At 42.3% G+C, this 26,758-nt stretch overlaps 2 protein-coding genes across 4 annotated transcripts; both read left to right on the top strand.

Annotated features, from left to right (window-relative positions):
• The first annotated feature begins 256 nt into the window (after nucleotides 1-256).
• On the top strand, nucleotides 257-10,461 carry LOC141923972 (natural killer cells antigen CD94-like). 2 transcript variants are annotated; one of them, XM_074825751.1, is made up of 7 exons: nucleotides 257-293; nucleotides 1,170-1,434; nucleotides 3,345-3,443; nucleotides 4,658-4,744; nucleotides 5,034-5,188; nucleotides 8,771-8,883; nucleotides 9,243-10,461. In XM_074825751.1, exons 2-7 carry the CDS (start codon nucleotides 1,308-1,310, stop codon nucleotides 9,361-9,363), a joined length of 702 nt encoding a protein of 233 aa, XP_074681852.1. In that variant the 5' UTR covers nucleotides 257-293; nucleotides 1,170-1,307; the 3' UTR covers nucleotides 9,364-10,461. The 2 variants fall into 2 exon arrangements, with proteins under 2 accessions (XP_074681852.1, XP_074681851.1); XM_074825750.1 differs by having other exon boundaries at nucleotides 274-1,434.
• A 4,355-nt stretch (nucleotides 10,462-14,816) lies between these two features.
• On the top strand, nucleotides 14,817-19,787 carry LOC141923688 (C-type lectin domain family 1 member A-like). Of its 2 annotated transcripts, none has more exons than XM_074825304.1 (6): nucleotides 14,817-14,961; nucleotides 16,093-16,182; nucleotides 17,367-17,465; nucleotides 17,788-17,873; nucleotides 18,416-18,528; nucleotides 19,558-19,787. In XM_074825304.1, exons 1-6 carry the CDS (start codon nucleotides 14,850-14,852, stop codon nucleotides 19,679-19,681), a joined length of 624 nt encoding a protein of 207 aa, XP_074681405.1. In that variant the 5' UTR covers nucleotides 14,817-14,849; the 3' UTR covers nucleotides 19,682-19,787. The 2 variants fall into 2 exon arrangements, with proteins under 2 accessions (XP_074681405.1, XP_074681404.1); XM_074825303.1 differs by having other exon boundaries at nucleotides 17,719-17,873.
• Nucleotides 19,788-26,758: the final 6,971 nt, after the last annotated feature.

The raw sequence follows: 26,758 nt of genomic DNA, 5'->3' as shown, positions 1-26,758 counted from the left end.
ACTGCAGAGGTTACTGTCATGAAAACTTGCAACAAAATTCAGTAGTATAGAGACACTTCACTCCCAGTTATCTGCAGTAAAGCCCTTTTTACACTAAGATGCCAACGTACAGTTGTCAGGCCCGATAGACAAGCACTTTTTGCACCATATTTAGCATGAGGTTTTTATGAGGATATTACAGATACACCATGTGACCATGACTGCTACTCCTTGTGTGCCCCTCTGTGTAACAAAACTGACAGTAAGCACCCTTTGCTCCCAACATTTCCATCATGCTTTCTCTTTGCATACAGGTAAGATATAATGCAAGAAATACATGCAGCCAGAGATACTTCTCTCTGAACAGATCTATCCTCTGCACAGCAAGGCAGGAAGAATAGCCCAGCTGTTAGAATGTATTTCAAGTCTGTTGATATTATTTTGCAAATGGGGAACTCTCAACTTTACGCACAAAAGCAGGAACAGCTACCACAGAAGTTCCTCTCTTGCAACTTCCTTCTGACTGACCCTGTCACCATCACGCAACTCATCATGCCTGGGAAAGTGCTCTGTTAAGGAGAGTTGGTCACTGAAGACGTTAAGAACTACAGCTCATCACTGGAGCAAGGCAGTGCAGAGAGCTCAAGATGGAGAGTGAGGATGGACAAACCACTTCTGCACAGTGACTTCTGTCTACAGTTCAACAGCAGAGAGGTCCTCAGTGTAGTCTGGTCTTTCTCTGACATAGGCTGAGAGGTCACGTGAATCCTGCCAAGCTCCTGGCCTCACCATCCTTTCAGCTCAGCTTTTCCTCTTCTTGCATTTATTTCAGTGGATTTTTATAAAATAATTTCATTTTTCATTCATTTCACAGCAGTGTATAGAAATGTAGTCTATTCCTTTCCGTGCAGCTGTTGTGTTGAATTTGTGCCCTGAGACATGAGCAGAATATCTTTCATACTTTAACTCAAAATAGCAACTATTTCTAGCACATCTTATATTAAGGAGGTAGAAAATCCTGATGTTTGCTGTATTTATGGGGTCAGATCAGGCGGATAGTTAAATCAAACAGCCTTAGGTTCCAGCCAGCAACCAAGACTCCCTGTCTTCACATTCAGGAAGAAAATATCCATCTTTGTCAGTGTCACCTTAATGTGCTTTCAATATGTTACACTTCCACTATGCCACAGTAATCAGAACAGAGCCAGCTTCCTCCGTGGTTTCACTGGAAATGCTGAAACGTGAACCATTCTCATCGCCTTGACATTGGTCTCGCTGCAGTGTGCCCCTACTCCCACAGTGCAGGAAAGAAGGGTGACGAGCTCGACATGGAGGATGAGGAAGGCTACACCGCTTTAAATTTACGACCCTCAGCTTCAGCTATTACTCCTGGATATTCCAGCAGAAACAAACGTTCTGCATTTAAGGCTCCAGCCCATTGTGTTACAGTAGACAGTAAGTACAGATGGAAATTAGCTTTCTGATTTAAATCAGGGCATAACTTAAATCTCCATGTTTATGTTGATTCTTTAGAACCCTTCTAAACTCTGTAGTATATTCTTAGATAAATGTTCATAGAAACAGCACAGAGAATAATTATGATGGAGTCTTGTGTGCTATTGTTTATGATCACAGATGATATTTTTTCTCAAGCCTATCTTTACTCTAGTATTTTTTCCATTTGCTTTAACACAGAAGACAAATTCTACCTTTCTGTGGATTCTTTTTCCTTTTGCTAGGATTTATTACAGCATGGCACAAAAGATGAAGGCACTATAGTTTTATCCGATAATGCAGGCCTTGGAAAGGGAAGCAATTTCCTCAGCTCTGGGGAATAGAAAGGTGCCCTGTTTATCTGTCTTAATAGGGAATGTAAGCTCTGATAGGAGTATATATTTTTATTTCTTTATACTCAAAGCTTTTCTATAAACAAGCAGAGTGCTATCTAAGGTAGTGGACTGTGCCCATGGAATGCCCGAGTCCATAAAATGATGACTTGAGTACTGTTGCTGCTGCTCATAAATTCACCACATGGCTTATGTGTGAAATAAATATCATTGCTGCTCTTTGCAGGTTGGCTAGAGTAGACAAAGACTAAATTAACAACACTCTGGTGCTGTCTGGAAAAGATGTAAGGCTATCCATGGATAATGACTGCTTGACAAGGAGGATGGAGGAGAAGCTGTTAAGAAGCAGCAGCCAGAACACCAAGGATAAAGTATTAGGGAGTGTGATCTAGGGGCAGAGGTTCCCCGAAAGAAACAGGGTGGCAAGCTCAGAAAACTCTTAAAATGGCCTGTTGATATGCATAGAGAACATGTATAGTTGATAGACTTATGACCAAATTAGGTTGCGAGGGACCTCTATAGTTCATTTTTTCTAATCTGTTGCTCAAGAGGGCTAGCTCTAAAGTCTGATCAAGCTTCTGAGGACCTTGCCCGCTTGAGTTTTGGAAACCTCCAGGGATGGAGATCTCACAACCTCTCTGAGCACTTGTCCCCAATGTGGTGTCACCTGCAGTCTCTTCAAATGACCTTTAACTTGTGCGGGCTAGGGTTGTCTCCCTTAACTTTGACCATGTAAGTTTTAGTTGCCAAATCTGTCTGTACTTCTGGGCACCTCTGGAGGGTGTTTCTTCTCACCTAACAAAAGGTTAGTTCCCTGGAGGTGCTTGTTCTGATGCACTGGACTCCCGTAAAATACTTGATGCATGTAATACTTTTCAATTAACCTGAACACTCTAGAATAGATATGAAAGGGTATTATAGAAAATTGCAGACCACTGCTTCCCAAGAGGGAAAAATGCATATATATATATAAAAGAAAAGATTTTAATCAGAGGATATTCAGCTGTAAAATTCTGGAGAACTACATTCCTGATTAGACATTGAACCACAATGGAAATCTGGAGAAAGAGCCTTAAGAAAGATACACAGTTTAATGTTCAAACATCTCAATCATTCAGACATCCCAATCACAGGTTCCAGAAGTAATTATCCAAAACCAGGTGGTTATCCAAAACTAGATGGTAATTTTTCTTTTTCAAGGTGGAGGATTTAGAGATTGTTTTATTATTTCCAGGACTGTGGGAACTGCAAAATCTAATCTGTTTACCTGTCTCATGGGAAGATGTTTAAAACACTAAAGCCTAATAAATAGTTAATAAATATTCTCAGTGGATAAAGAGGTATTTTCTCAAAATGACTTCAGGAAATTCAGAACAGTGATAACAACTGCAGTAAGAAAAAAAGAGGCTTTGCAGAAGGGGTAAAGGTGAACTGGTGTTGTCAAAGGGGAGGTAATGCCACTGTGTGGTGAGGACAGTTGCTGGTTTTGTTGCTGAATGGGTTTTTTGTTTGTCCCAGGAGCCTCTGCCTCATCTTCCATATGGCGGCCAGTGGCCTTTGCTTTCCTCGCTTTGTGCCTGGTGCTGCTGATGGGGCTGGTAGTCCTGCTGGCCCTGTGTAAGTACTGTGGTGTCCCAAGCTGTGGGAGTGAATTCCAGCCATACAGTTGCTTCTTCTCCCCCTGCGGATTCCTGGTGTTCCCGTTCCCCCAGTGTAAATTATACAGCAAGAAAGGCAACAATACAGCTCTCCCACAGAAGTACCCTCATGGCTGAGTGTCAGCACCAGTCACTCAGGATCACTAATATCTGCACTTATAGTTACCTTAACCCTAAGGATTACACTAATCCTAATGCAACACCTACACCTAACTAACCCTTACTCTAAAACTAACCCCTAAACTTAACACTAACCCTAACCCCCTAACTTTAATCCTAACCTTTATGACCCTAACACTAAAACTAATCCTTAACCTTATCCCTAAGCACAAACCTAACCCCAACCCTAATCCTAAACTATACCCCTAAACATAACCCTAACACCTAATGCGTAACCCTAGCCCTAATCATAATGACCCTAACCTCAACCTTAACCCTAACCTTCACCCCAACCCTAACCTATACCCCTAACACTTACCCTAACCCCTAACTCTAACCCATTTCTGAAACGCTTTGTTTTCACACCCAGAAGCTCACCTCGTTAGCCACACTATCTGGATGATGGTGCCCCCCTGTGACTGTTACCGCAATACTTCACAGTTACGGATCCCTCTTTTTCTTGGATTGAAAACATTTTGCAGGGAGGGCAATCCCGGCGTCAAAGTATTGTGACTGATGCATTTGCCCAATGATTACAGCAGATTTTCCATAGAAACATTTCAATTAACAACCAAAGATGATGCCACGTTACATTTGGAAGCACAGACAGAGTCCCCAGCTTCTTTTTCGCAGGAGCGAAGCAGTTGCAAGTGCCTCGGACAAACACTCAGCGTGGTCCATGGCATCACAGAGGCAATTCTTCAGGATTCTAGTCTGACACCCAGCCTTTCCTCCCCACCATTCAAAGATGCAATGTCACCAATCCTAGATAAATTCATTCATATCTTTGTCCAGATGCTTTTTGAAAAATCTTTCAGGGCAGAGATGCACCCACATTCCCAGGTGACCTTTTCCAGTGCTGCACTTTCTCCTGGTGAAGAAAATGCAGACGATGTACACACAACGCTGGACATAAAAATGAAGTAGACAAAAAATAAAAGAATGCCAAAAGCTACAAATTAAAGCTACAAATTTTTTAAAACTATCTTTGATAAGCACTTTCATGCCCTTCAGTTTTTCAGGTTTCCAAGGATCCCGAGGAAAGAAAGAAACTGCAGGAAATGAGGGAAGCATTGTGTTTTGAAGGGAAGGAGAACAATGGTAAATGTGTTTGTTATGTAAATAAACACAAATCACCCCCTTTTCAGAGCCCGTTGACTGAAAAACTATAAATCACCAGGGAAAAGATCTGATCGGTTAGTGTCTGTTTTAAACTGTGGAGTATTTAAGATGTGGATATGTGTATGCTAACATGCAAAACAACTTGTTTCTCACCCCTCAAGAGCTCAGCTGATTCATGGCTACCCTTAATCTTCTTTTCTCAGTCAATCCGGTAGCTAAAGCCCCTCTATTCCTCACAGGTCTGTGTAATACTCTCTCTGATTTCTAGAAACAAAATGTGTTCTGTGTCCAGCAAGCTGGCAGAGCAGTGGAGCTGACAACTGCTTCTACATTTCAAAGCAGAAGAAAACATGGAAGCAAAGCCAGGAGTTCTGTTCCTCAAGAAACTCCACTCTTCTTGTGCTAAAAGACAAAGCAAAGATGGTACAGTCTTAAACTCATGCTTTCCTTTATGTCACATTTTTTAACTTCCAGCAATCTTGCAGGCAAAAAATACTTTGGTCTTTTACAGTACATATATTTAATTTACTCTGAGTCAAGTTGCCTTCCTGTAAGTCTAAGATTATCATCACTTGCAACACTTTCTAAATTATGTGCTGTGAGAAATAGTGAAATTATGTATTATGAGAACTAGAACATCGTACAAAATACCTTATTTAGCTAATATTTAGGTTTTCACAGAGAAAATAAATTGCATATTATCAGCATGGAGGAGAGGCCCAGCACACAGAATGCATGTTTTTATTATCTCTTTCCACAAGTTTTGTTACTGAGGGCTCCCAGCATCAAACCCACATCCACTGGAAATCTAGGGAGTGGCCAATTCACCATGGTACTGTCATTTGCATGCTGCACTACAAAGTGACTATAAAAGGGTTTTTTTTCTGACCTTGTGTTATCACAGAGTGGTGTCAATGATGGCACAAAGGCTAGACAGCAGTGGATTATATTATGATGATTCAAAAAGGTTTAGGGAATTAACATTTTTAAGTAGTCTTACTAATTTGGTTTTTTTTTTTTTTCTGACTAATGAAAAATCTGTAATTTGCTACTGAGACCATATTTTCCCTTTTCGAAAACATGTATCTGGGAACCTCTTTTTCAACAGCTATTAAGCTTGCACAAAGCCCAAATATCCTTATTTTCTTTTTGCTACATAAGGCTTTTAAAAGGAAACAAGCTTCCCTGGAAACTCTTTCCTTTTTCCAGATGGAGTTAGCCTCATGTTGGGGTTCTCAACTCTTTCATTTTAAGGCAGAAAGGTTGGCCTTTTGTATTATTTTTTTAAGTGAAAATCAGATGGGTAAAGACAAAACAGAAAGTGGAGAAACAGTTTATTATTGAGTTTAGCAGCATCCTGAGGTCAGAATCATGGTTCACACTACTGGGAGACACCTGAACACCACACCTTCGTTGCTGAATTCCAGAGGCGATTTTGATATGTTATATAAATCCCTGGAAAGTTTGATTCCAGATGTCTGGGTGCTTGCTTTTTCTTCCACATGTAGTATATGCAGCTGCAGTCAGTCTGAGGCCAGACCAGTTCAATCCAACTGTGGATTTTAGATTTTGGATGAGTCCCTAAACATGCTACTAAGCAGTAGTAGAGTATCTGGAGGATCTGAACAGGCTAAGTTGCTGAGGAATCTCTTAGGTAGCACTTAGACACTGAGGGAATGATTCAGGTGCCTAAGCATAGGTTTCTAGGGCAATCTGAGATGCCCAGGGTGATTGTCTTTGACCTCCAAATAATGCCTCAGCAAGACACTGTCCTCCCATAGGTTCTGAGTTGTGCCTGTCAGCCATATGTGAAGATCTCAGACAGGCTGGAGAATCTCAGAAGGTGCTAGAAACTTGTATTTAGGCAACAGGCTCTGCCCTCTATGGTGTGATTCATCTCACCTAACTTCAGCCATCTACAGTGTAAGCAGTCTGCAACTTCAGAGCTACTTCTTTAGGTTCCATTACAGTTGGTGGGATATCTGGCCAATACAGTCACTATTCAGTAGCACTCCACTGGGTGAGATGAAACACTTCTCAGGGTCCACTGGATATTAGGAAGTATTTCTTTACAGAAGAGGTTGTTGGGCGCTGGAATGGGCTGCCCAGGGCAGTGGTGGAGTCCCCATGCCTGGAGGTGTTTAAGAGTCAGGTTGACCCAGCGCTGAGGGATCGGATGTAGTTGAGAACGGTCAATGTTAGGTTAATGGTTGGACTGGATGATCTTCAAGGTCTTTTCCAATCTAGATGATTCTGTGATTCTGTGATCTGTTGGCCTCCGCAGACTCTAATTGGGGCTTAAACAGCGCTCCCGTATCTATATCCCACCTCTGTGCACAGCAAGATCATGGAGCAGATCCTCCTGGAAACTATGCTAGGGCATATGGAAAATAAGGAGGTGATTGGTGACAGCCAACATGGATTCACTAAGGCAAATTGTGCCTAACAAATTTGGTGGCCTTCTACAATGGGGTTACAGCGTTGGTGGATAAGGGAAGAGCAACTGATGTCATCTACCTGGACTTGTGCAAAGCTTTTGAGACTGTCCCACACCACATCCTTGTCTCTAAATTGGAGAGACATGGATTCGATGGATGGACCACTCAGTGGATAAGGAATTGACTGGATGGTCACACTTAAAGAGTTGTGGTCAATGGCTCCATGTCCAAGTGGAGAGCAGTGACGAGTGGCATTCCTCAGGTGTCAGCGTTGGGACTGTTTAACATCATTCAGCACTGTTTCACATCTTTGTTGGTGACACAGACAGTGGGATCGAGTGCACCCTTGGCAAGTTTGCTGATGACACCAAGCTGTGTGGTGCGGTCGACACGCTGGAGGGAAGGGAGGTGCCATCCAGAGGGACCTGGACAGGCTGGAGAGGTGGGTCTGTGCCAACCTCATGAAGTTCAACAAGGCCAAGTGAAAGGTCTTGCCCATGGGTCAGGCAATCCCAAGCACAAATACAAGCCGGGTGATGAGTGGATTGAGAGCAGCCCTGCGGAGAAGGACTTGGGGGTGTTGGTTGACAACAAGCTCAACATGACCTGGCAATATGCGCTTGCAGCCCACGAAGCCAGATGTATCCTGGGCTGCATCAAGAGAAGTGTGACCAGCAGGTCAAGGGATATGATTCTTCCCCCTCTACTCCACTCTCATGAGAACCCACCTGCACTACTGCGTTCAGCTCTGGGGGCACCAACATCAGAAGGACATGGACCTGCTCAAGTGGGTCCAGAGGAGGCCATGAAGATGATCAGGGGGATGGAGCACCCTCCCTGTGAAGACAGGCTGAGAGAGTTGGGGCTGTTCAGCCTGGAGAAGAGAAGGCTCTGGGGAGAACTTACAGCAGCCTTCTAGTACCTAAAGATGGCTACAGAAAGGATGGGGAGGGACTTTCTACAAGGGCATGTAGTGATAGATGAGAGGTAATGGTTTTAAAGAGTCTAGATTTAGATTAGATATAAGGAAGAAATTCTTTACTGTGAGGGTGGTGAGACACTGGAGCAGGTTGCCCAGAGCAGCTGTGGCTGCCCCCTCCCTGGCAGTGTTCAAGGCCAGGTTGGACGGGGCTTTGAGCAACCTGGTCTAATGGAAGGTGTCCCTGCCCATGGCAGGGGGTTGGAACTAGATGATCCTTGAAGGTCCTTTCCAACCCAAACCATGCTGTGATTCTATGATTCTATGATATCTAAACTGCAGATATCTAAAGGCAGTGTAGATATCTAAAGGCAGACCAAATAAAGCTTCATTTTTTTTTCTTTAAAAAATAAGTGTTTTTACAAATCCAGGGTATACTTGTCTTGTGGCAATTCAATAAACAATGGTACTTGAATGATCCTATAGTGAGAGCAGTCAGCACTGCCTCGTGGAAAACAAGCATGGACAATGTTACTCTGCTGTTGAGAAAGAACTATCTCCTTTGGTTGCAGAACCTTCACAGCTGGAAAATACAGGAACTTGGGTCTCATTTTTTGAAATATTGTTGTGATTTTCCCATACCTACAGGTTTCTCTGCCTCACGATTCACAGTTTTACTGGGTTGGATTATCATACATATCTGAAAGGGGCGGCTGGTACTGGGAGGATGGAACAGCTTTTTCAAAAGAAGCAACAAACTGGTAAGCTTTCATAACTTAGGACCAGTGTAGTTCTATCCGATGGGCCAAGTAAATTATACGAAATTTGTGCTTCCTCTTACTTTCCCATGTTTGTCACATGTGCAATGACCAAGGAACATGGAGACTATAGTATCTGCTGTGGAGCTCCAGATTTGTGTCCTGTATAAGGAACAATGGCTGGCAAAGTACATCTCAATCACATGCACTAGACTCAAAAGGACCACCTAGCAAAATAAAATAGCTCCAAGGGGGAAATAATTCTGCATTCCAGTAGCAAATCAGTATGATTACAAATGGCCCAAATATAGATCACATGAGGTCACTGGGACATTATTAAGCCATATCTTTTCATTTCCTAGGGTTGTGTTATATGACAACATCTTCTGTGCCTCCTTCTATGGTTGGATTATTTATGCTACACAGTCCTGTTCAAGTAAGCAATTCTGGATCTGTGAGAAAGTGGCTGTTCATTTCACCTGAAGAAGCATTGCAAGAAGGGATGTGGGATCTGCCACTGTGAGATACCAACTTTAGGAACTGGAAGTTTTAAATATATTTTTATTTTTGTTTGTTTATCATGCAGTTTTCTCAGAATGGTGATTCAAACGACAGGTCATTAGAGAGTAAATAGTTTTCTTTGCCTGCATTTTCCCTCCCAGGCTCACAAATGAGAGAGATCAAAAAACTACAAAGCTAAACACTACGGGCCTAGGAAGCAAGTTAAAAGAATTAGCTAGAGTCAAGCAATGATTCTTGTGTGACCCTCCAGGTTGACAGCCACACATTCTCACAGATCTCTGTATTTCTTGAGCTTTAGACAGCATTTTACACTAACACCTGACAGTCATAAGCCAGTCCAACTACATTCTTGATGATTTTACTCACTGAAATGCTTACTGCACACACTACACTAACTACCATCCACCCATAGTTCTCTTCTAGACCAGTTTGGCTAGGCATGCCTTGTTCTTCCAGCTGTTCCCCTGTTTGAGGTATAGGGATATAGAAAGAACACAAGGCTCTATTCATCCATAAAATTCTTTTCACATATGCATTAATATTTATGGAAACAAAAGGACATTTTTTAGAAGACTACGGGGAATCCCTGGAAGCAACCTCTGTGAAAAGTAGAGTCAAATGTCATGGTTGGATCAAAACATTACCTGAATAACTCCAGTGTTACCATAACATTAATTGCTATGCAAATAGCAGGGAGGATAATAAATACATGCTCCATTCAGAGCTACACATAATCAGTATTCAAACTGATGCAGAATCCATTGCCACAAATCTTACTTGAGCTCTTGTATTATATCCACACTGTTTGGGATCTCTGGAGTTGAAGGTACACACTATGCATAATGTGTTATTAAAGCACTTGTCATACTTCTTGAAGGAAAATGATGTCTCTACTTTTCTGGGTGGAGTTTCATTGCATGAGTTCTTTGAAGTTTTGTATGTCAGAGTCTGTTTTGTATAACATACGCATATATTCCTTGTATAGATGTACCTTGTATTTATGTGTATATGCCTTAGTATTTGGAGACTTTCCTTAAAATAAATGAAAAAATAATCATATGTCTTTAATACTCAATATTTCCTCAGAAAATATTCTCAAAGCAGTTCCTTGGTAAAAAAAAAATGAACCCCTTTTCCTAATGTGCCAAAAGATGTTTGCGACCTGAATACATTCACTATACTCAGTAGAGCCAAGACTTAGTTATAGAAATTAGAAATAATTCACTTCTAGGCATCTAAGCTGCCACATTTTACCCATTTTTCTTCCCATAAACTAACTCTTGATTTTTTTTTCTAGAAATCTGCTATACACCTTTGTTTGATGGCTGCATTGTGAAAACAAATGTTAGCCTCTGGGTTTCCTGCTGACTGTCTGGTGTTACTTTTTAGGGAGCGTTCACTATTACTGTAGGAAGGTCAAGTCAGTGCTGATAACTTGCAGGGCACATTTCTTTCATTTCTATGGCTGGACAATCTTTATATACTATTTCCATATCTTCATATAGAAAACTCCATTTGGTCTCAGCACAAATCTTGGCCCCAGGAGCTTGGAAAGGGTTTTTTCCCTGTTAACAGTGGCTTATTTCAGAGGGGATAATTTGTAGTATATAGTATTTTAAATTCAAGCAAATCCATTATTTCAGCCAGTCTGTCTTCTGGCTGTTGAAGTTCTCCTGACTACACATGGAGCCCAAGACACAAGCTGTTCAGGGAGGTCGACTGTCTCTCCAGATAGGGGAGGTCCACAATCTTTCCATGGCACTGGGAATTTCAGAGAAGAGCTTAATTTGAAGCACATTTTGTATGGAAAATAAAACCTAGTGTTGTATACTAAGTGTGAGAGTAAAGCCCTTGGTAGGGCCTGAGACATCATAAATCTTGAAAGAATTGGGAACTAAAGAGAAATTGTTGACTTCAATATCCCTTCAAACAGGACATGGACACAGACAGTGAAGAAGACAGGGGTGAAGTTAATAAAGGGATGCAATAGGGGAATGAGCCCTGCAGTGCTGTTCTGAAGTAGAAGAAGCATGACAGCTTCAAACTTGACCATCTACGAGATAACCAGGACAATGAAATGAGAGCAGCCCAAATGTCAGCTGCCGGATAGGAAAAAGCGGAATTCATGGATGTTGGGAAGGCAGGTTCAGAAATAAAAGAGTTGAACTAAACACCCTGGCTGGACAGTGCCTCTTCACATCCCCCACTACCCTCTCTGCTCCAGGCCCTGCACTGGATTCCCAATGGCCTTGATCACCCGTGTTACGAGCACACCTGCTGCCCTGGACCAGGTTCAGCCTTGCCGGTGCTCACAGGCTGAAACACACTGTCAGCAAGATGCTGAATAATATGGTGCAAATCTGCATTCATAGACACTGTCTATAGAAAGCAACAAAGAAAAATACCCCTTCCCTGTGAAGGTCAGCCAATTTGATGCTCATCTGAACCTGGATCTTCCTTCTCTGATTGTTCTTTCTATTTCAAATCAGAATCTTAAAACCTTTAACCATTATAATATCTTTCACTGATATGCTTTTAAATCAGTGAAAGGTGACCAAAAGACTACAAGAAGATGCCCAGGAGCACAGCTACAACGGCAGACATGGGACCATCTCTTTATCAGCAAGTGCTCTTTTGGAGCCCTGTATCTTGTCCCCATATTCATACTCTGCCAGGGCTGATTAGAGCACTACTAGAGGCAACTAACAGAAACTCTGGTAAGGGAAATCCCAGTTAGACAGAAGGAGAACATTCTTCACAATGGGGATGGCCAAACACGGGAACAGGTATCCAGAGAGGATGGGAGATCTCTGTCATTGGAGACTGTGTGAACTTGACTGGACACGTCCTTGAGCAACTTCATCAGAGTTCGAAGCTGCCCCAGCTTTGAACAGGAGGTTGAACCACATGACTTTCAGAGGTTCCTTTCCAACAACAGCACTTAAGACATAAGACTTAAGACACCATGGTTCTTCCATGCATCTTTTCTTGGGGGTGCTCTGACTCCTTGACACGAGTCTCATGTCATGTATCTCTAATGACAGGCTCCCAGTTACACAATCTCACTATCACCCTACAGATTCACATCGCTCTAAGCCCGCCTATTCTTTCCAACAGTACCTTCTGTCCTTAACAGGATCTTCCAATTGGTATTATTTTGTCCATGGAGCATGGTCCTTCACTCTGTCCCTGCCTTCACTTGGTCAGTTTTTGTATTCGTTTTGTGATAAATTAAATATTATAAATTAAATTCTTGTGGCCAAGAAGGCCAATGGCATCCTGACTTGTATCAGAAATAGTGTGGCCAGCAGGGACAGGGAAGTGATCTTACCCCTGCACTCGGCACTGGTGAGACCGCACCTCGATTCCTGTGTTCAGTTTTGGGCCCCTCACTACAAAAAGGACATTGAATGACTCGAGCGTGTCCAGAGAAGGGCAACGAAGCTGGTGCAGGGTCTGGAGCACATGTCCTATGAGGAGCGGCTGAGGGAACTGGGGTTGTTTAGTCTGGAGAAGAGGAGGCTGAGGGGAGACCTCATCGCCCTCTACAACTACCTGAAAGGAGGTTGCAGAGAGCTGGGGATGAGTCTCTTTAACGAAGTAACAAGTGATAGGACAAGAGGGAATGGCCTCAAGTTGAGTCAGGGAAGGTTTGGACTGGATATTAGGAAGTATTTCTTTACAGAAGGGGTTGTTAGGTGTTGGAATGGGCTGCCCAGGGAGGTGGTGGAGTCCCCATCCCTGGAGGTGTTTAAGAGTAGGGTTGACATAGCGCTGACGGATATGGTGTAGTTGGGATCTGTCAGTGCTAGGTTAACGGTTGGACCAGATGATCTTCAAGGTCCTTTCCAACCTAGATGATTCTGTGATTCTGTGAAATAAACCTCTACTCATTTGAAAAATCTGAGGCAGCCGGTGAGGTGCCAACCTTTCAGAACCTTCTCTCTCGACATTGTGACTTTAATACTTCCTATGTTCTCCTGGTAGGGGAACTTCCAGAGGAAGAGTGCACAGCACTTGTGCAGAAGGGCCAGCAAGATGTGAGCCAAGCTTTGCAAAAAGAAAAAGGAGCTCCTACTGTAACTGGGTGGTGCAGAGAATTTGAGTTACTAAAGAAAGCAGTATCCAGTCTGTTTCTCACTTTCTAAATTTCTCTCTCCAAGTTACAAGGAAGGGGAACAGATGATTGTTATTTCAGGTGATCTACTACTGTTCCCTTGGGCATTCTCCCCTAAAAATCATAGTGAGTCTTCTCGTCATACTCACAGATTACAGAGTCACAGAAAGATTCTATTTGGAAGGGACCTCTGAAGTCCATCTGGTCCAAACTCCTGCTCAGCAGGTCTAATTTCAAAGCCAGATCAGATCAGTCCAGTCCCTGTCCAGTCAAGTTCAGAAAATCTCCAAGGATGCAGATGACACACCCTCTCTGGGAACCTCTTCCAATATTTGACCACCCCAACTGCAACTTATGACCATTTCTTCTTGTCCTTTCACTGTATACCTCTGAGAGTTTGGCTCCGTCTTCTCCATAGCCCCTTTATGCAGTGAGAGACTGCAATTGGATTCTCCTTAGCTTTCTGTTCTCCAGGCTGAACAAATTCGGTTGTCAGAGTCTGTTCCTGTAAATCAGGTGCTCCACCTCCTAAGCATCTTGATGGCTCTGCCCTTGACTAGTTTTAGTATTTATGTGTTTTATGGGTTTTTCGTTGTTTGGGGGTTTTTTTACTGGGGAGCCCAAAGCTGGACATAGTACTCCAGCTGCATACTCAGAGGTGATGGAGAGAAGAGAATCATCACCTCTTTCACCCTGTTAATACATTCTTGCTAGGTCAGTCCAGTATGTGGTTAGCCTTTGCCACAAGTGCTCACTTCTCTTATTTGTTAAATCCTGTCTGCGTCTTTTTTCCCATGCTTTGATTTCCCACTTCCCTCTCCAAGAAGATGACATTAGACTCTGGACAGCACTTCTGCCTCCTCTGTGTGATTAAACGGCTTCGGCAGCTATTTGCAGCTGTGAACTTTTCTCTCAATTGAATACAGACACCTAGATTTTTAGCCCTTAACACTGAATGATGAAAAAGGCACAGAGTGGAAGTCAGTCTGCCTCAGAGATGAATAAAAAGTGTTTGTTCTGTTTTAAAATGTGGAAAGTTCAAAAGAGATGAAAATCATGGGAAGATTAAATGGAAAAGAGGGGAACTACTAGGCCATATATTTACTGAGACTCATGTCATGACCCAGGCTGAGATGTGATGGGTGGGAAGAGAGGAGTTCCTCCTCTGAGGGAGGAAAAGGAGGAGTCACACATAACACTTGAATATGAATATCTTGCCTTATGGCATTTGAAGTGTGACTCATTATCCTATCCCCTCCCTCTTTCTGTATTTCTTTTTGCTTCTCCTTCAGAAATCGTTCAGTCTGCCTTTTAAGAGGATCATTATTGAATGAGTTCTCAGATAATGCATATGAATACAGAAGAAGAGAATGGATACTCTGATTTAAATCACCTGCCACAGCATCCAGCCAGACACTACATGTCCCTGAACATCAACCGAGGTATGACTGACACTTGCTCTTTGAACTTTCTGCACTATGGCAGACAATGACAACAGGAACAGTATTATCTCATCCAGCTCAGTAAATAGGAAGAATGTTCTTATAGGTTTAATGTTAAAGGTTTAATGCACTGTTTGTATTGTTTTGTTTGACAAAAAAAATCACACATGAATGCAAAAATGCGTAAAGTGGAACTACTGCCATTGCTTGCCCTAAATTTCTGTAGGAAAAGACAGGTGGCTTCAGGATCAAGCTCTGGAATGCAGGAATCAGCTTTAGTGTGGTTAGTTTTATTTATTGTTTATTTATTATTGCAGGAAATGGCTATAGAGACAGGACAATCTGACTTTAATAGGAAAAAAGCTTCCACATTTTGCCCTCTGGACCTTAATTTTTCAGAAAATGTTTAAGATTCACAGCCTTTAAGGCCAGAAGGGATGAGACAGCACCAGGTCTGAATGCACAGGTCATGTCATTTCCCTTCTTCAAGTCCCATAGCTCTGGTTGGGCTGAACTATCTACTTCAAGAGGGCATCCAGTCTTGAGTTAAATATTTCTCCGTCTGAAAGGTCCCTCATACTTCATTGCCATGACTGTTTGGTGATGGCAACTCTCAGGAACTTTTGAATCCAGGGAAATCTCAGTGGGTATTTTGGACTCCAGAAATTTCCTGAACTGGACTTCAGCTGGGAGCTGGCACACAGCCTGAGTGCTGTGTGCCCTGAGAGCAGGAAGGATTTGTGCAAAGTGTAAGATGGCACACAAACACTTCCTTTACTCTGTTCTGACATAGCAGAGTAATACAGAACAGTCAAAGGAGGACAGGAGCATCACCTACTTCTAAGCCAAAGGATCACTACAATGTTTCATGGTTTCATCATTTGTCAAAGGCAAGGAATCCCCCAGCTGTTCCATTTAAACAGTATCCAGTGTCTCCTTTCAAACAGACCTCTTCAACAGAGGCGCCTCATCTTCTTCTCAACTTGCATTTGGGTTTATCCTTAAAATATAATACAGCCTGGAAGGGGAACTCTTTCAAGAGTCACCAGATGCTCTTCATGGAGGTGTGGAGGGTTGGGAGTGCTGCTGAAGAGGGTGCCTGCCCTCAGATAAATTGTTGGTTTCTCCCAGGGCACTCTCTTCCCTTTGCTGTATGGTGGCCAGCTATCTTCACTTTGTTTGCACTGTGCCTGGCCCTCACCGTAGGAATGATAGTCCTAGGTAAGTGCTGAAAACTACTGTGTTCTTTTATTCATATTAACACCTTGGGAATAATTGCATTTAAGAAAGGTGTCAGACTGACTGCAACAAGGACAGTCAAAGCTCATCCTCCCCACATATACTGTCCTTTCCTCTCCTCCTAATTGCCTGTGATGAACACTGTGCAGCTTGGTGCACATAAGGCTTTGAGGGAAGTAATTTTTTTAAGTCTGGACCTGTGCCCAGAGCAAGGATATAGAAATCAAGATGATATGTTTTGGAAAGAGTGGGAGGAATGGATTCTGTCCTCATCCATCTATTACTCATTTATTTGCTAATTCAAATTAAATTATAAATGTCTAATGTTGACTTTCATAAATCAGTTTGTTGTTTCCCTTCTCTTCCCCTGTTGTTCAGGTCTCTGTACTCTACTGGAATAGCAGTTCTTGTCTCATTCCTTTGATAAGCCTTTCATGTTTGCAGATTAACCTTTCATGTTGGTAGACTACTGTCTTAAATTAGTTTATATTAGCATGCTAAAAATGGACGTACTTCTAGCACGCAGATTCATGAGGAAATTCACTGTTTTCTGGCTGCTTCACTCAATCATCCCAGTTTACCTGAGATGTGCAAGAGAACTGATGACTCTCATATTTATATTAGCTTTTATCATGTGTGACATGACTGTACCTATACTTTCTATCACAGAGCCTGGACACAGTCATTCTGAACTGTTGCTACCAAAAGACAGTATCTAAATGTTGAGGAAGGTATATAAAAAAACCCTCCCCACTTTCTTCAGAGAAGTTTTACCAACCTTTAAGAATAAAAGGTTGCTTCAACCTGAAGCATGTTTAGAATTTTAGTTTTTTTCAAATGTTTGTAAAGCTTCCTTTAAGATCAACATGTTTAGTTCAAGATAGTCCTTCCTAAGCATATTTTTTTCTGTTATTTTAGTCTTTTATTACATTACCAAGTGGCCTGCAATGGCACTGTGATTAAACTGCATTTAAAATTTGGAAATCTCTTTATCCATCATTTCCTCATCTTCTAATCACCTCACAATATGTGATGCTGTAGCATCAGAGTTGCCTGTGAGCATGCTGTTGCAAAAAGTGAATTTGCAATATATGATGAAGCATATATCATGCAGTAGCATCGTCACAGCTTTTTTGTCTCATGAAGAATATCTTTATAAACTCCAGGTCTCGGAGGTTCTAAGGTAACTGAAGGACACAATGAAAACTTGCAAGGACTAAAGGAGAGATTGTGCTTGACGGGTGACACAAACAGTAAGACTGGTAGTAAGTAGAACTACTGCTCACACAGCCTGAAATCTATGTGTTAGGCCTTATATCAGGTTAAACAAGGGTGTTATATGCTATATCAGATTAAATAATGATTTCTTTTTTTTAAAAAAGAAGTGTAGATGTGACCCATAAAATGCCACCTAGATTTCAGCTCTGCATAACTTTGACTTTCCAGATCTATGGGTTTAGACTCCTCTGCTCTACCTTTGTCTGTTTATGAGGGACTGATGGTTTCCTTCTGTTCTAGGATCTGCGTGTTCACTCTGCCCTGTAAACTGGAAATGGGTTGGAGGCGACACCTGTTTCTACTTTTCAGAAAAGGAGGCCACATGGCAGGAAAGTGAAGACTTTTGCTTCTCCCAGAACGCCACCCTTCTTACACTGAAAAGGAAAAGCAAGTTGGTATGGTTCCAATCACACTGGTATTTCTTTGCACTGGTATCAACTCTTCGAAACTCCTCACCAGTCAGCAAGTACCTCTTGATGTTACATAGTAATAGAGGTACTGTCCCCATGGTCTGAGGCAATGCAGACTGCAGAACACTTAACCACAAATGTGTAATGGTGAGGTAGCTAGCAACACAGGATATTATTCAGCCAAACAGTGGACATGAGTGTCACGGATCCTGTGAGAGTTGTAAGCAGTGAGTCTTTCATTCAAGAAATCTCTTTGAATACTCTGAGAGATAGGGCTCTAAAAAGAATTGTTGCCCTGGTCTTGCATTTAGTAGAGATGCCAGACACAAAATACTCCTGTTTGCATGCCAAATAGAGATGTTTCCCCTTGGAAACTATTCTGAAGGCCTGATGAGGAGTTCAGAGAGTCACTGTCAAATGACCTCCTTTGGTTTTTCTTGATCACCTCCTTTCTCAACAGTAGTTTTTTAGGTGCAGCAAAAAAATACCCAATATCCTTGGTGATAAATGTTTTGCATTTTTCACAGATTAGCATATCTCAAATATCACAAAAACACTCTTATTGGATTGGATTATCATATGGAGTTGATGGCTGGACTTGGGTAGATGATACGAAACTTTCTACAAAGAGAATGGACTGGTAAGTTTTTTGAACTTAAACAGGTGGTGGGTTTTAATCTCTTCTTGCACAGTATCTTCCCTGTGCACTGAAGGAGGAGGAAACCAAAACCCCATGAATGGCAAAGCTTCAATGCAGAATACAGCTGCAGATGTATTTGGATTTAGGTGTGGAGTCTCTGAAACAGAGAGAGTCCCAGAAAACTGGAAGTGTGAGCAGGAGGAGTCAACAGTGCAACCAGTGACTGCTCTTACTATTTAAACCCATTCACTTTATGAAACATCCCAGGGAGCAACCCACACTTCCTTCATGACAGCCTACTTCCTGCAAAGCCTGCCTGCACCTTCCTCTTTCTACTCAGTCACAACTATTCCAAATTCACTACTCTCTTTGAAACCTTTATTACACAAAAATAGTCAACATTAGGTGGAGAGAACGTGTTTACTTGTCCTGTAAAATCTCATTAGCCTATTCTGTATATTTCTCCTTTACTAACCGTGGGGAAAAAAATCAAATTCCCATTCGGTTCTATGTGAAGCGATCACTGCATGCAGTAATATGAGAGTGCTCTTCAGGGGCTGGAGAACCTTCTTCAAGTGAAGATTCTCCAGCGCATCCTTGGAAACATGTGCTCATTCTGTCTTGCAAATTCTTATACTTCTCACGGCTAGTAGACTTTGGGCAGAATGATCTGGCTTCTGGTTGGGCAGACCACTGCTTTTCAGTTTCCAGACCCAAACTGCCACTACATAAAACTGGCTGAAGTGACATAACCACTGGTGAGGCACTAGTGCTACTTTCTACTCTGATGATGTTCCATATGTAGATTTTCTTTTTAACATCTTTGAGCTGAAGGCAAGTGGGAGAATGAACCTTCAGACTTGAATTATATGAGCTGTTATGTTCTTCAATATTTTGTATAAACCTTTATAAACCTTAAAATGACTAAGCAACTTTTGCAATAATATACGATTGTCCAAAAGGGCTTTAAGGTTTTTTTTTAATTTGTACATCAGAGTTCTTAACAAGATGTTCTGGGTTTTTTTCTAGGATTGATTTGACCTCTGAGCAAAACTGTGCATACCTGTTTTATCGTAAGTCAAGAGTTTACAGTGAGAATTGTTTTAAGAAATATCCTTGGATCTGTGAGAAGGCAGCAGTACAGCTGATGTAAAAAGATTATCAGTAGAAAAAGAACTGGAAGAATATGAAGAAGATTTTGATGTTCAGATTTTTCAAAGAAGGGGTGTAAAATTATGTTTAATACAGAGCAGAGTCTATCTTTTTTTCCTAGTGTATTCACACAAACACAAAACCAGAAGAGACAGAAAGCCTTTGCAGAATAAAAAGAACCAGCAGTAACAAATATCTACAAATCAGAGATGAGATATTAGTCTCATTGTTCTAGTTCAGAAACCTCTACCTTAGTGATGATGACAATCTTAAGCATTACTTACAGCCAAAGAAATCAGAAGTGTAAAGGTCTGTGGGACCACTTCTTGTCACTCTGATTGGAATTTCATGTATATCCATTTCTACCAAGGTTCTCCCTTTAGTCCATTTGACCTCACCCAGATGATGAGTCTTCTCTCACTTTGTAAAGATATGCTAACCTTCAATAACTCTTAACTATTTCCATCTCCCTCTTCAGCACACTCACTTTCAGTTATTCTATATTCCTCTAAAACTCCAAGGCAAGCTCTCCTGTCCTTTACTAGTCCAAGATGTGTGGCTCCCTTGATCACCGCTTGGCAGTGAAGCATCACCGGGCATCCTCATCCTCTTCTTGACTTACAGATTTTACTTCCAGATAATGATGTTTTCCCTTTACATGCAAAAATATGATCTTCCAAGAATTCCCAGAAGTCAGTGTTAAATGAGTTTTAATAAACAGTGTGCTACCATCATAATCACCATTGCAGTTACACAGTGAGAATGGGACTAGTGATTAGATTTTTCCAAGAACACAATCTGAGTCTTCAGCTAACATAGAATACGTCTATCCCTTTACTTAATGCATCTCATCATACGAAAGGATGGATACGCGGCATGAATGGCTGCACACTGAATGAGTGTGGCATGAAAGGAATCTGCAGAGAGCTGGGGATGAGTCTCTAAAGTAACAAGCAATAGGACAAGAAAGAATGGCCTCAAATTGTGCCAGGAAAGGTTTAGACTAGATATTAGGAAGCACTTCTTTACTGAACGGGTTGTTGGGTGTTGGAATGGGTTGCCCAGGGCAGTGGTGGAGTCCCCATCGCTGGAGGGGTTTGTCGGGTTGACATAGCGCTGAGGATCTGGTGGAGTTGAGAACTGTCAATGTTAGGTTAATGGTTGGACTAGATGATCTTCAAGGTCTTTTCCAACCTAGATGATTCTGTGATTCTGTGAATGGCTGCACTGATAGCTGGAATGCTGTGACGGTATTCGGAAAAGTATTAAATGATGAATGGGGAATTGAATTTTCCAATGTATTGGAAACACATATTTTTGGTATTATATATTAATTGTCTTTTGGAATGGATTATTTTCTAAGTCTAAGTAACTGTATCTGGTGTATCTTGTTCAGGATCCTGAGAGGAGGGAGGTGGGTAAAAAGCAAGCTCACAACCCTGGATTTCAGGAGAGCAGACTTTGGCCTCTTCAAAGATCTGCTCAGAAGAGACCCATGGGATAAGACCCTGGAGGGAAGAGGGGCCCAAGAAAGTTGGTTAATATCCAGGGATTACCTCCTCCAAGCTCAAGAGCAGTCCATCCCAACGAGCAGGAAGTCAGGCAGGAAGGCCAGGAGACCTACATGGATGAACACCCTGATCTTGGCAAAACTCAAACACAAATAGGAAGCATACAGAGGGTAGAATCAGGGACAGGTAACCTGGAAGGAACAGAGAGACACTGTCTGAGCATGCAGGGGTGAGGTTAGGAAAGCCAGAGAGCAAAAGGAATTGAATCTGGTGACGGGTGTCAAAGGCAACAAGGGGGGCTTCTACAAGTACATAGCTGACAAGAGGAAGACTAGGGAAAACATGGGCCCACTGCTGAATGAGACCAGGGACCTGCTGACACAGGACCAGGAAAAGGCTGAGGTACTGGATGCTGCCTTTACTAGCAAGATTTATCTTCAAGAATGCCAAGTTCCAGAGACAGGGAAAAGTCTGGAGCAAGAAAAATGTACCTATGGTGGAAGAGGATCAGGTCAGGGAATACTTAAGCAAGCTGGACATGGATAAGTCCATGGGCCCTGATGGGATGGACCCACGAGTGCAGAGGGAGCTGGCAGATGTCATTGCAAGGTAATTCTCGATACTCTGATTGATCATGGCAACTGGGAGAAGTGTCCAAGGGCTGGAAGAAAGCAAATGTCACTCCTATCTTCAATAAGGGCAGGAATACAGGCCAATCGTCCTCACCTCAATCCCTTAGGAAGCTGATGGAGCAACTAATCCTGGAAACTATTTCCAGGCCCATGAAGGAGAAGAAGGTGATTGGGAGTAGCCAGCATGGATTTGCCAAGGGGAAGTTGTATTTGACCAACCTTATAACCTTTTATGATGAGATGATTGGCTTGGTAGACAGGGAGAGAACAGTGAATGTTATCTACCTAGACTTCAGTAAGGCCTTCAGCACTTCCTCCCGTAACATCCTCATAGAGAAGCTGTTGATGTACAGGCTGGATGAGCAAACAGCGAGGTGGATTGAAAACTGGTTAAACAGATGGACCCTGAGGGTGGTGATCACAGAATCATCTAGGTTGGAAAAGACCTTGAAGATCATCTTTGAGTCCTTGAAGTCCAACCATTAACTGACTGTTCTCAACTCCACCAGATCCCTCAGCGCTATGTCAACCCGCCTCTTGAACACCTCCAGGGATGGGGACTCTACCACCTCCCTGGGCAGCCCATTCCAACGCCTAACAACCCCTTCTGTAAAGAAATGTTTCCTAATATCTAGTCTAAACCTTCCCTGGCGCAACTTGAAGCCATTCCCTCTTGTCCTATCACTTGTTACTTCATTAAAGAGACTCATCCCCAGCTCTCTGCAACCTCCTTTCAGGTAGTTGTAGAGGGCGATGAGGTCTCCAATCAGCCTCCTCTTCTCCAGACTAAACAACCCCAGTTCCCTCAGCCGCTCCTCGTACGACATGTGCTCCAGACCCTGCACCAGCTTCGTTGCCCTTCTCTGGACACGCTTGAGTCATTCAATGTCCTTTTTGTAGTGAGGGGCCCAAAACTGAACACAGGAATCGAGGTGCGGCCTCACCAGTGCCGAGTACAGGGGTAAGATCACTTCCCTGTCCCTGCTGGCCACACTATTTCTGATACAAGCCAGGATGCCATTGACCTTAATCACTGGCATGAAGTCTACAGCTGAAGGCCAGTCACTAGCAGTGTACCCCAGGGGTCACCACTAGATCTGACCTGGTTCAACAGCTTTTTTAATGACCTGGATGACAGGGCAGAGTTTGCTGATGACACAAAACTGGGAGGAGTGACTGATACACCAGAGGATTGTGCTGCCATCCAGAGGGACCACAACAGGCTGAAGAAATGGGCTGACAGGAACCTCATTAAGTTCAATAAAGAGAAGTGCAAAATCCTGCAACTGGAGAGGAACAACCCCATGCACCAGTACATGCTGGGGGCTGACCAGATGGAAAGCAGCTTTGCAGAAAAGGACTTGAGGTTCTGGTGGACACCAAATTGACCATGAGCCAGCAGTATGCCCTTGTGTCAAAGAAGGTTTATGGCATCCTAGAATGCATTAGGAGGTGTGCTGCCAGCAGGTTGAGGAAGGTGATCCTTCCCCTCTTCTCAGCACTGGTGAGGTCACACCTGGAGTGCTGTGTCCATTGCTGGGCTCCCCAGTACATGAGAGACATAGACATACTGGAGAGGGTCCAATGAAGAGCCATGAAGATGATGAAGGGACTGAAGCATCTCTCCTATGAGGAAAGGCTGAGAGAGCTGGGATGGCTCAGCCTGGAGGAGAGAAGGTTTGGAGGGGAACTTATTGATGGACATAAATACATGAAGGAAAGGTACAAATAGGAGGGGGCCAGGCTCTTTCCAGTGGTGCTCAGTGACAGGACCAGAGGACACAAACTGAAACACAGGAGGTTCCCTTTGAATATCAGGAGACACATTTTACTGTGAGGGTGACCAAACACTGGCACTGGTTGCCCAGAGAGGTTGTGGAGTCTCCCTCCATGGAGATATTCAAAAGTGATCTGGACATAGTTTTGGACAACTGGTTCTAGGTGGCCCTGCTTGAGCAGGGTGGTTGGAGCAGATGACCTCCAGAGGCCATAGAATCACAGAACGGTTGGGTTGGAAGGGACCTTTAAAGATCATCTAGTTGCAACTCCCCTGCCATGGGCAGGGACACCTTCCACTAGACCAGGTTGCTCAAAGCCCCGTCCAACCTGGCCTTGAACACTGCCAAGGGGGGGGCAGCCACAACTGCTCTGGGCAACCCGTTCCAGTGTCTCACCACACCCATCACAGAAAAATTTCTTTCTTATGTCTAATTTAAATTTACCCTCTTTTAGTTTAAAACCATTGCCTCTTGTCCTGTCACTGCAGGCCTTGGTTAAAAAGACTCTCTCCATCTTTCTTACAAGCTCCCTTCATATATCGAAAGGCCACAAGAAGGTCTCCCCAGAGGCTTCTCTTCTTCAGGCTGAACAACCCCAACTCTCTTCATAGGAGAGCTGTTCCAGCCCTCTGATCTGAGGTGCCTTCCATCCTCAACCATTCGGTGATTCTGTGTTTTTTCAAGAACTCAGATTTTAGACAAGTGAACAAAATCTCTTTGTGATAGCGATGTGGCCATGTTCAAATGAGGTGCTCAATTTAATACTGCTTGCCATTTTATTTTTTAGTAGGAACACCAATTACAAAAATCCCCTGGTTATGGTTCCAAGTTTGAAAGTGACGCTGAGATCTTTACTTCATGTTGGAAAATTGAGTTGAGTGGACAAATTAGAAAAGGTATTTTGATGTATTTTTGTGACTCTTAATACATCCACTAGAAATTTGATGTATATTTCTATATGCATTTTGCATAGGGATGCAACTGGAACCACCATATTCAACAATGACACGTCTTGGTCTATGGATGTGTGATATCTGATACAGTCTTACTTATACAGCAGAAGAAACTGCTCTCTTTCCTTGGGTTGCAAAATTATGCTTCAAAATGCAGATTTTTTAAGTGCATAAGACTTTTGCCATCATAACATGGTCAAATTGATGTTAATTATTTACTTTCCCCTAGAAAATACTGCTTTCCAGCTACACAATTCTTATTAAATATCTGCACCGTAATTCTGTGCTATGGCAAGCTTCAAGTTAAGTTGTTATTATAAATAGCAGCAAATATGACTTCAGCATGGTCATTTGACTGTCCATCTCCAGGAAATGTTTAACCCACAAAGGCCACCTGCACATCTTGTGCATTTAAGTGTGTTCCAACTGAGAGCATCAATTCCATATGCCACTTGAGTCAGACTGTTTCATGTGCCCAGTGTTACTAGCTATGTTCCTCTGAGAAAAGTCCAATAAATCTAAAGAATGAGAGAGGAATAAAATACAGGAAACACCGAATAGGGAGGAAATCCTGACTTTGCTCTTGATGGTTTAATCAGACTTATATGGTCTTTCTCTGCCAAAGAATCACAACTCTGAATATTTTTATTTCAAATCAGAAGAAAAGGGCAACTCTTCCACAGAAGGAGTGAGAATTTCTTCTTGCTCAGTTTCCTGGTGGGCCTCCAAAATGGTGGGGAGAAGGGAGGGTAAGTAAGTTTTCATGATAGCAGGCATATGTGCGATTGCAAAGCACTGATTCTGAATTTCTAAAACAGAAATAGAAATAGGCTTCTCTGGAAGCATTTAGACAAGCTCTGCATTTTAGTTTTCAATGTAAAATCACAAGTTTCTTTTTGCTAAATTTACAGGATGGGAATCTTAATTTAGCAAAAGGAGAAATCCCCACATGACTCTAACCAGAGAACTGGAGGATGAGTAACATTTCCATTTTTGCTTCTTTTTTTATCATTAAAATTTGTTCTTTTATCCAGGAGGGTTAGAGATGAGATGCTGATGGAAAGAGAAGCAAAGATTAGAGAGAGGGCAATAGATTAGACTAAACAAGCTTGAATGCATAGGTTTAAATGCAGGTGCCCAAAATCCTGACTCTGCCTACAGAATTCAAAGTGCACAGAAAAAAACTCTCTTGACCATCTCTCATAGCTTTGACTCTGATTTTAGGTCTAGGACATGAACACTCATTTTAAACAAAACTGAAAACCTCAGAAAACTTAAATATTTCACTCAAAGCTCCCAATATGCAGCTGCATTTACTGTGATATATTCAGTAAATCAGTGTGCTTCTCTCCTTGCTTCCTTGTTCTCTCAGCAGTCCTTAGCAGAGGTGATTTAGCAGCATTTTCCATCTATCATGTGGCTGTGCAACTTGAAAAAATGACAGTATATTTTGCAAGGCCTGCTGTTTAAAGACAGCAGCTTCTGTCTCTGCATGAAATCAGGACACATGTATTTTCTCTGCTAATTATGAGTATTGGGATCTTGCTGCAAGAACATTTTTCCCCACTTGAATTTGTTTAAGTTTTTATGACGCAGGTGGTTTACTGACTGTCTGCCACCAAGGGTAAAGAGAATGACAATGCAGAGAAGAAAACTCATTAAAAAGTAAAGCTGTGACACTCCATTCAAGGTTGCATCTCTGAGTTTTGCCGAGAAATGAGTTACTTGTGCAGCTGTATGGCAGTACGAAGCCACTGAAAGCAATGCAAGAAAACTAAGTGAGCAGAACAATTTGTCTTTAAAACACATAGGCACTATGAAGAAAAACATTCATGAGTTTGGTAGATATATTGAGATGAATGCTCATGTTGGGAACAATAGGGAAATGATTTGCCAAGAAGCACTGAGAGCGGCTTGTGGGCTGAAGGCTTGTTTTGTGGCATGGGTACAGTGCTTATACTCTGATTTTAATGGACATTGTACTGAACTGAAAAAGGCTAATTATAGACTCAAGATTTTTTTATCACTGTGAACAACATAACATCAAGAATACAGAATTGGCTGTGCTCATAAAACCTATAGCAACAACAGACATCAACTAATTACTAATCTAGTGGTGGCTATCAAAAAGAATTTTCATCCTTTGTCTTTTTCAGTGTGCAACAAAACCTAAAGATTTGCCTATGAGCACTGTATGATTAGAA

Source organism: Strix aluco, chromosome 5, assembly GCF_031877795.1.
Source record: "Strix aluco isolate bStrAlu1 chromosome 5, bStrAlu1.hap1, whole genome shotgun sequence".
NCBI classification, from domain to species: Eukaryota; Metazoa; Chordata; class Aves; order Strigiformes; family Strigidae; genus Strix; species Strix aluco.
The sequence above is the reverse complement of the archived record's forward strand: the minus strand, read 5'-3'. Positions and strand labels throughout refer to the sequence as shown.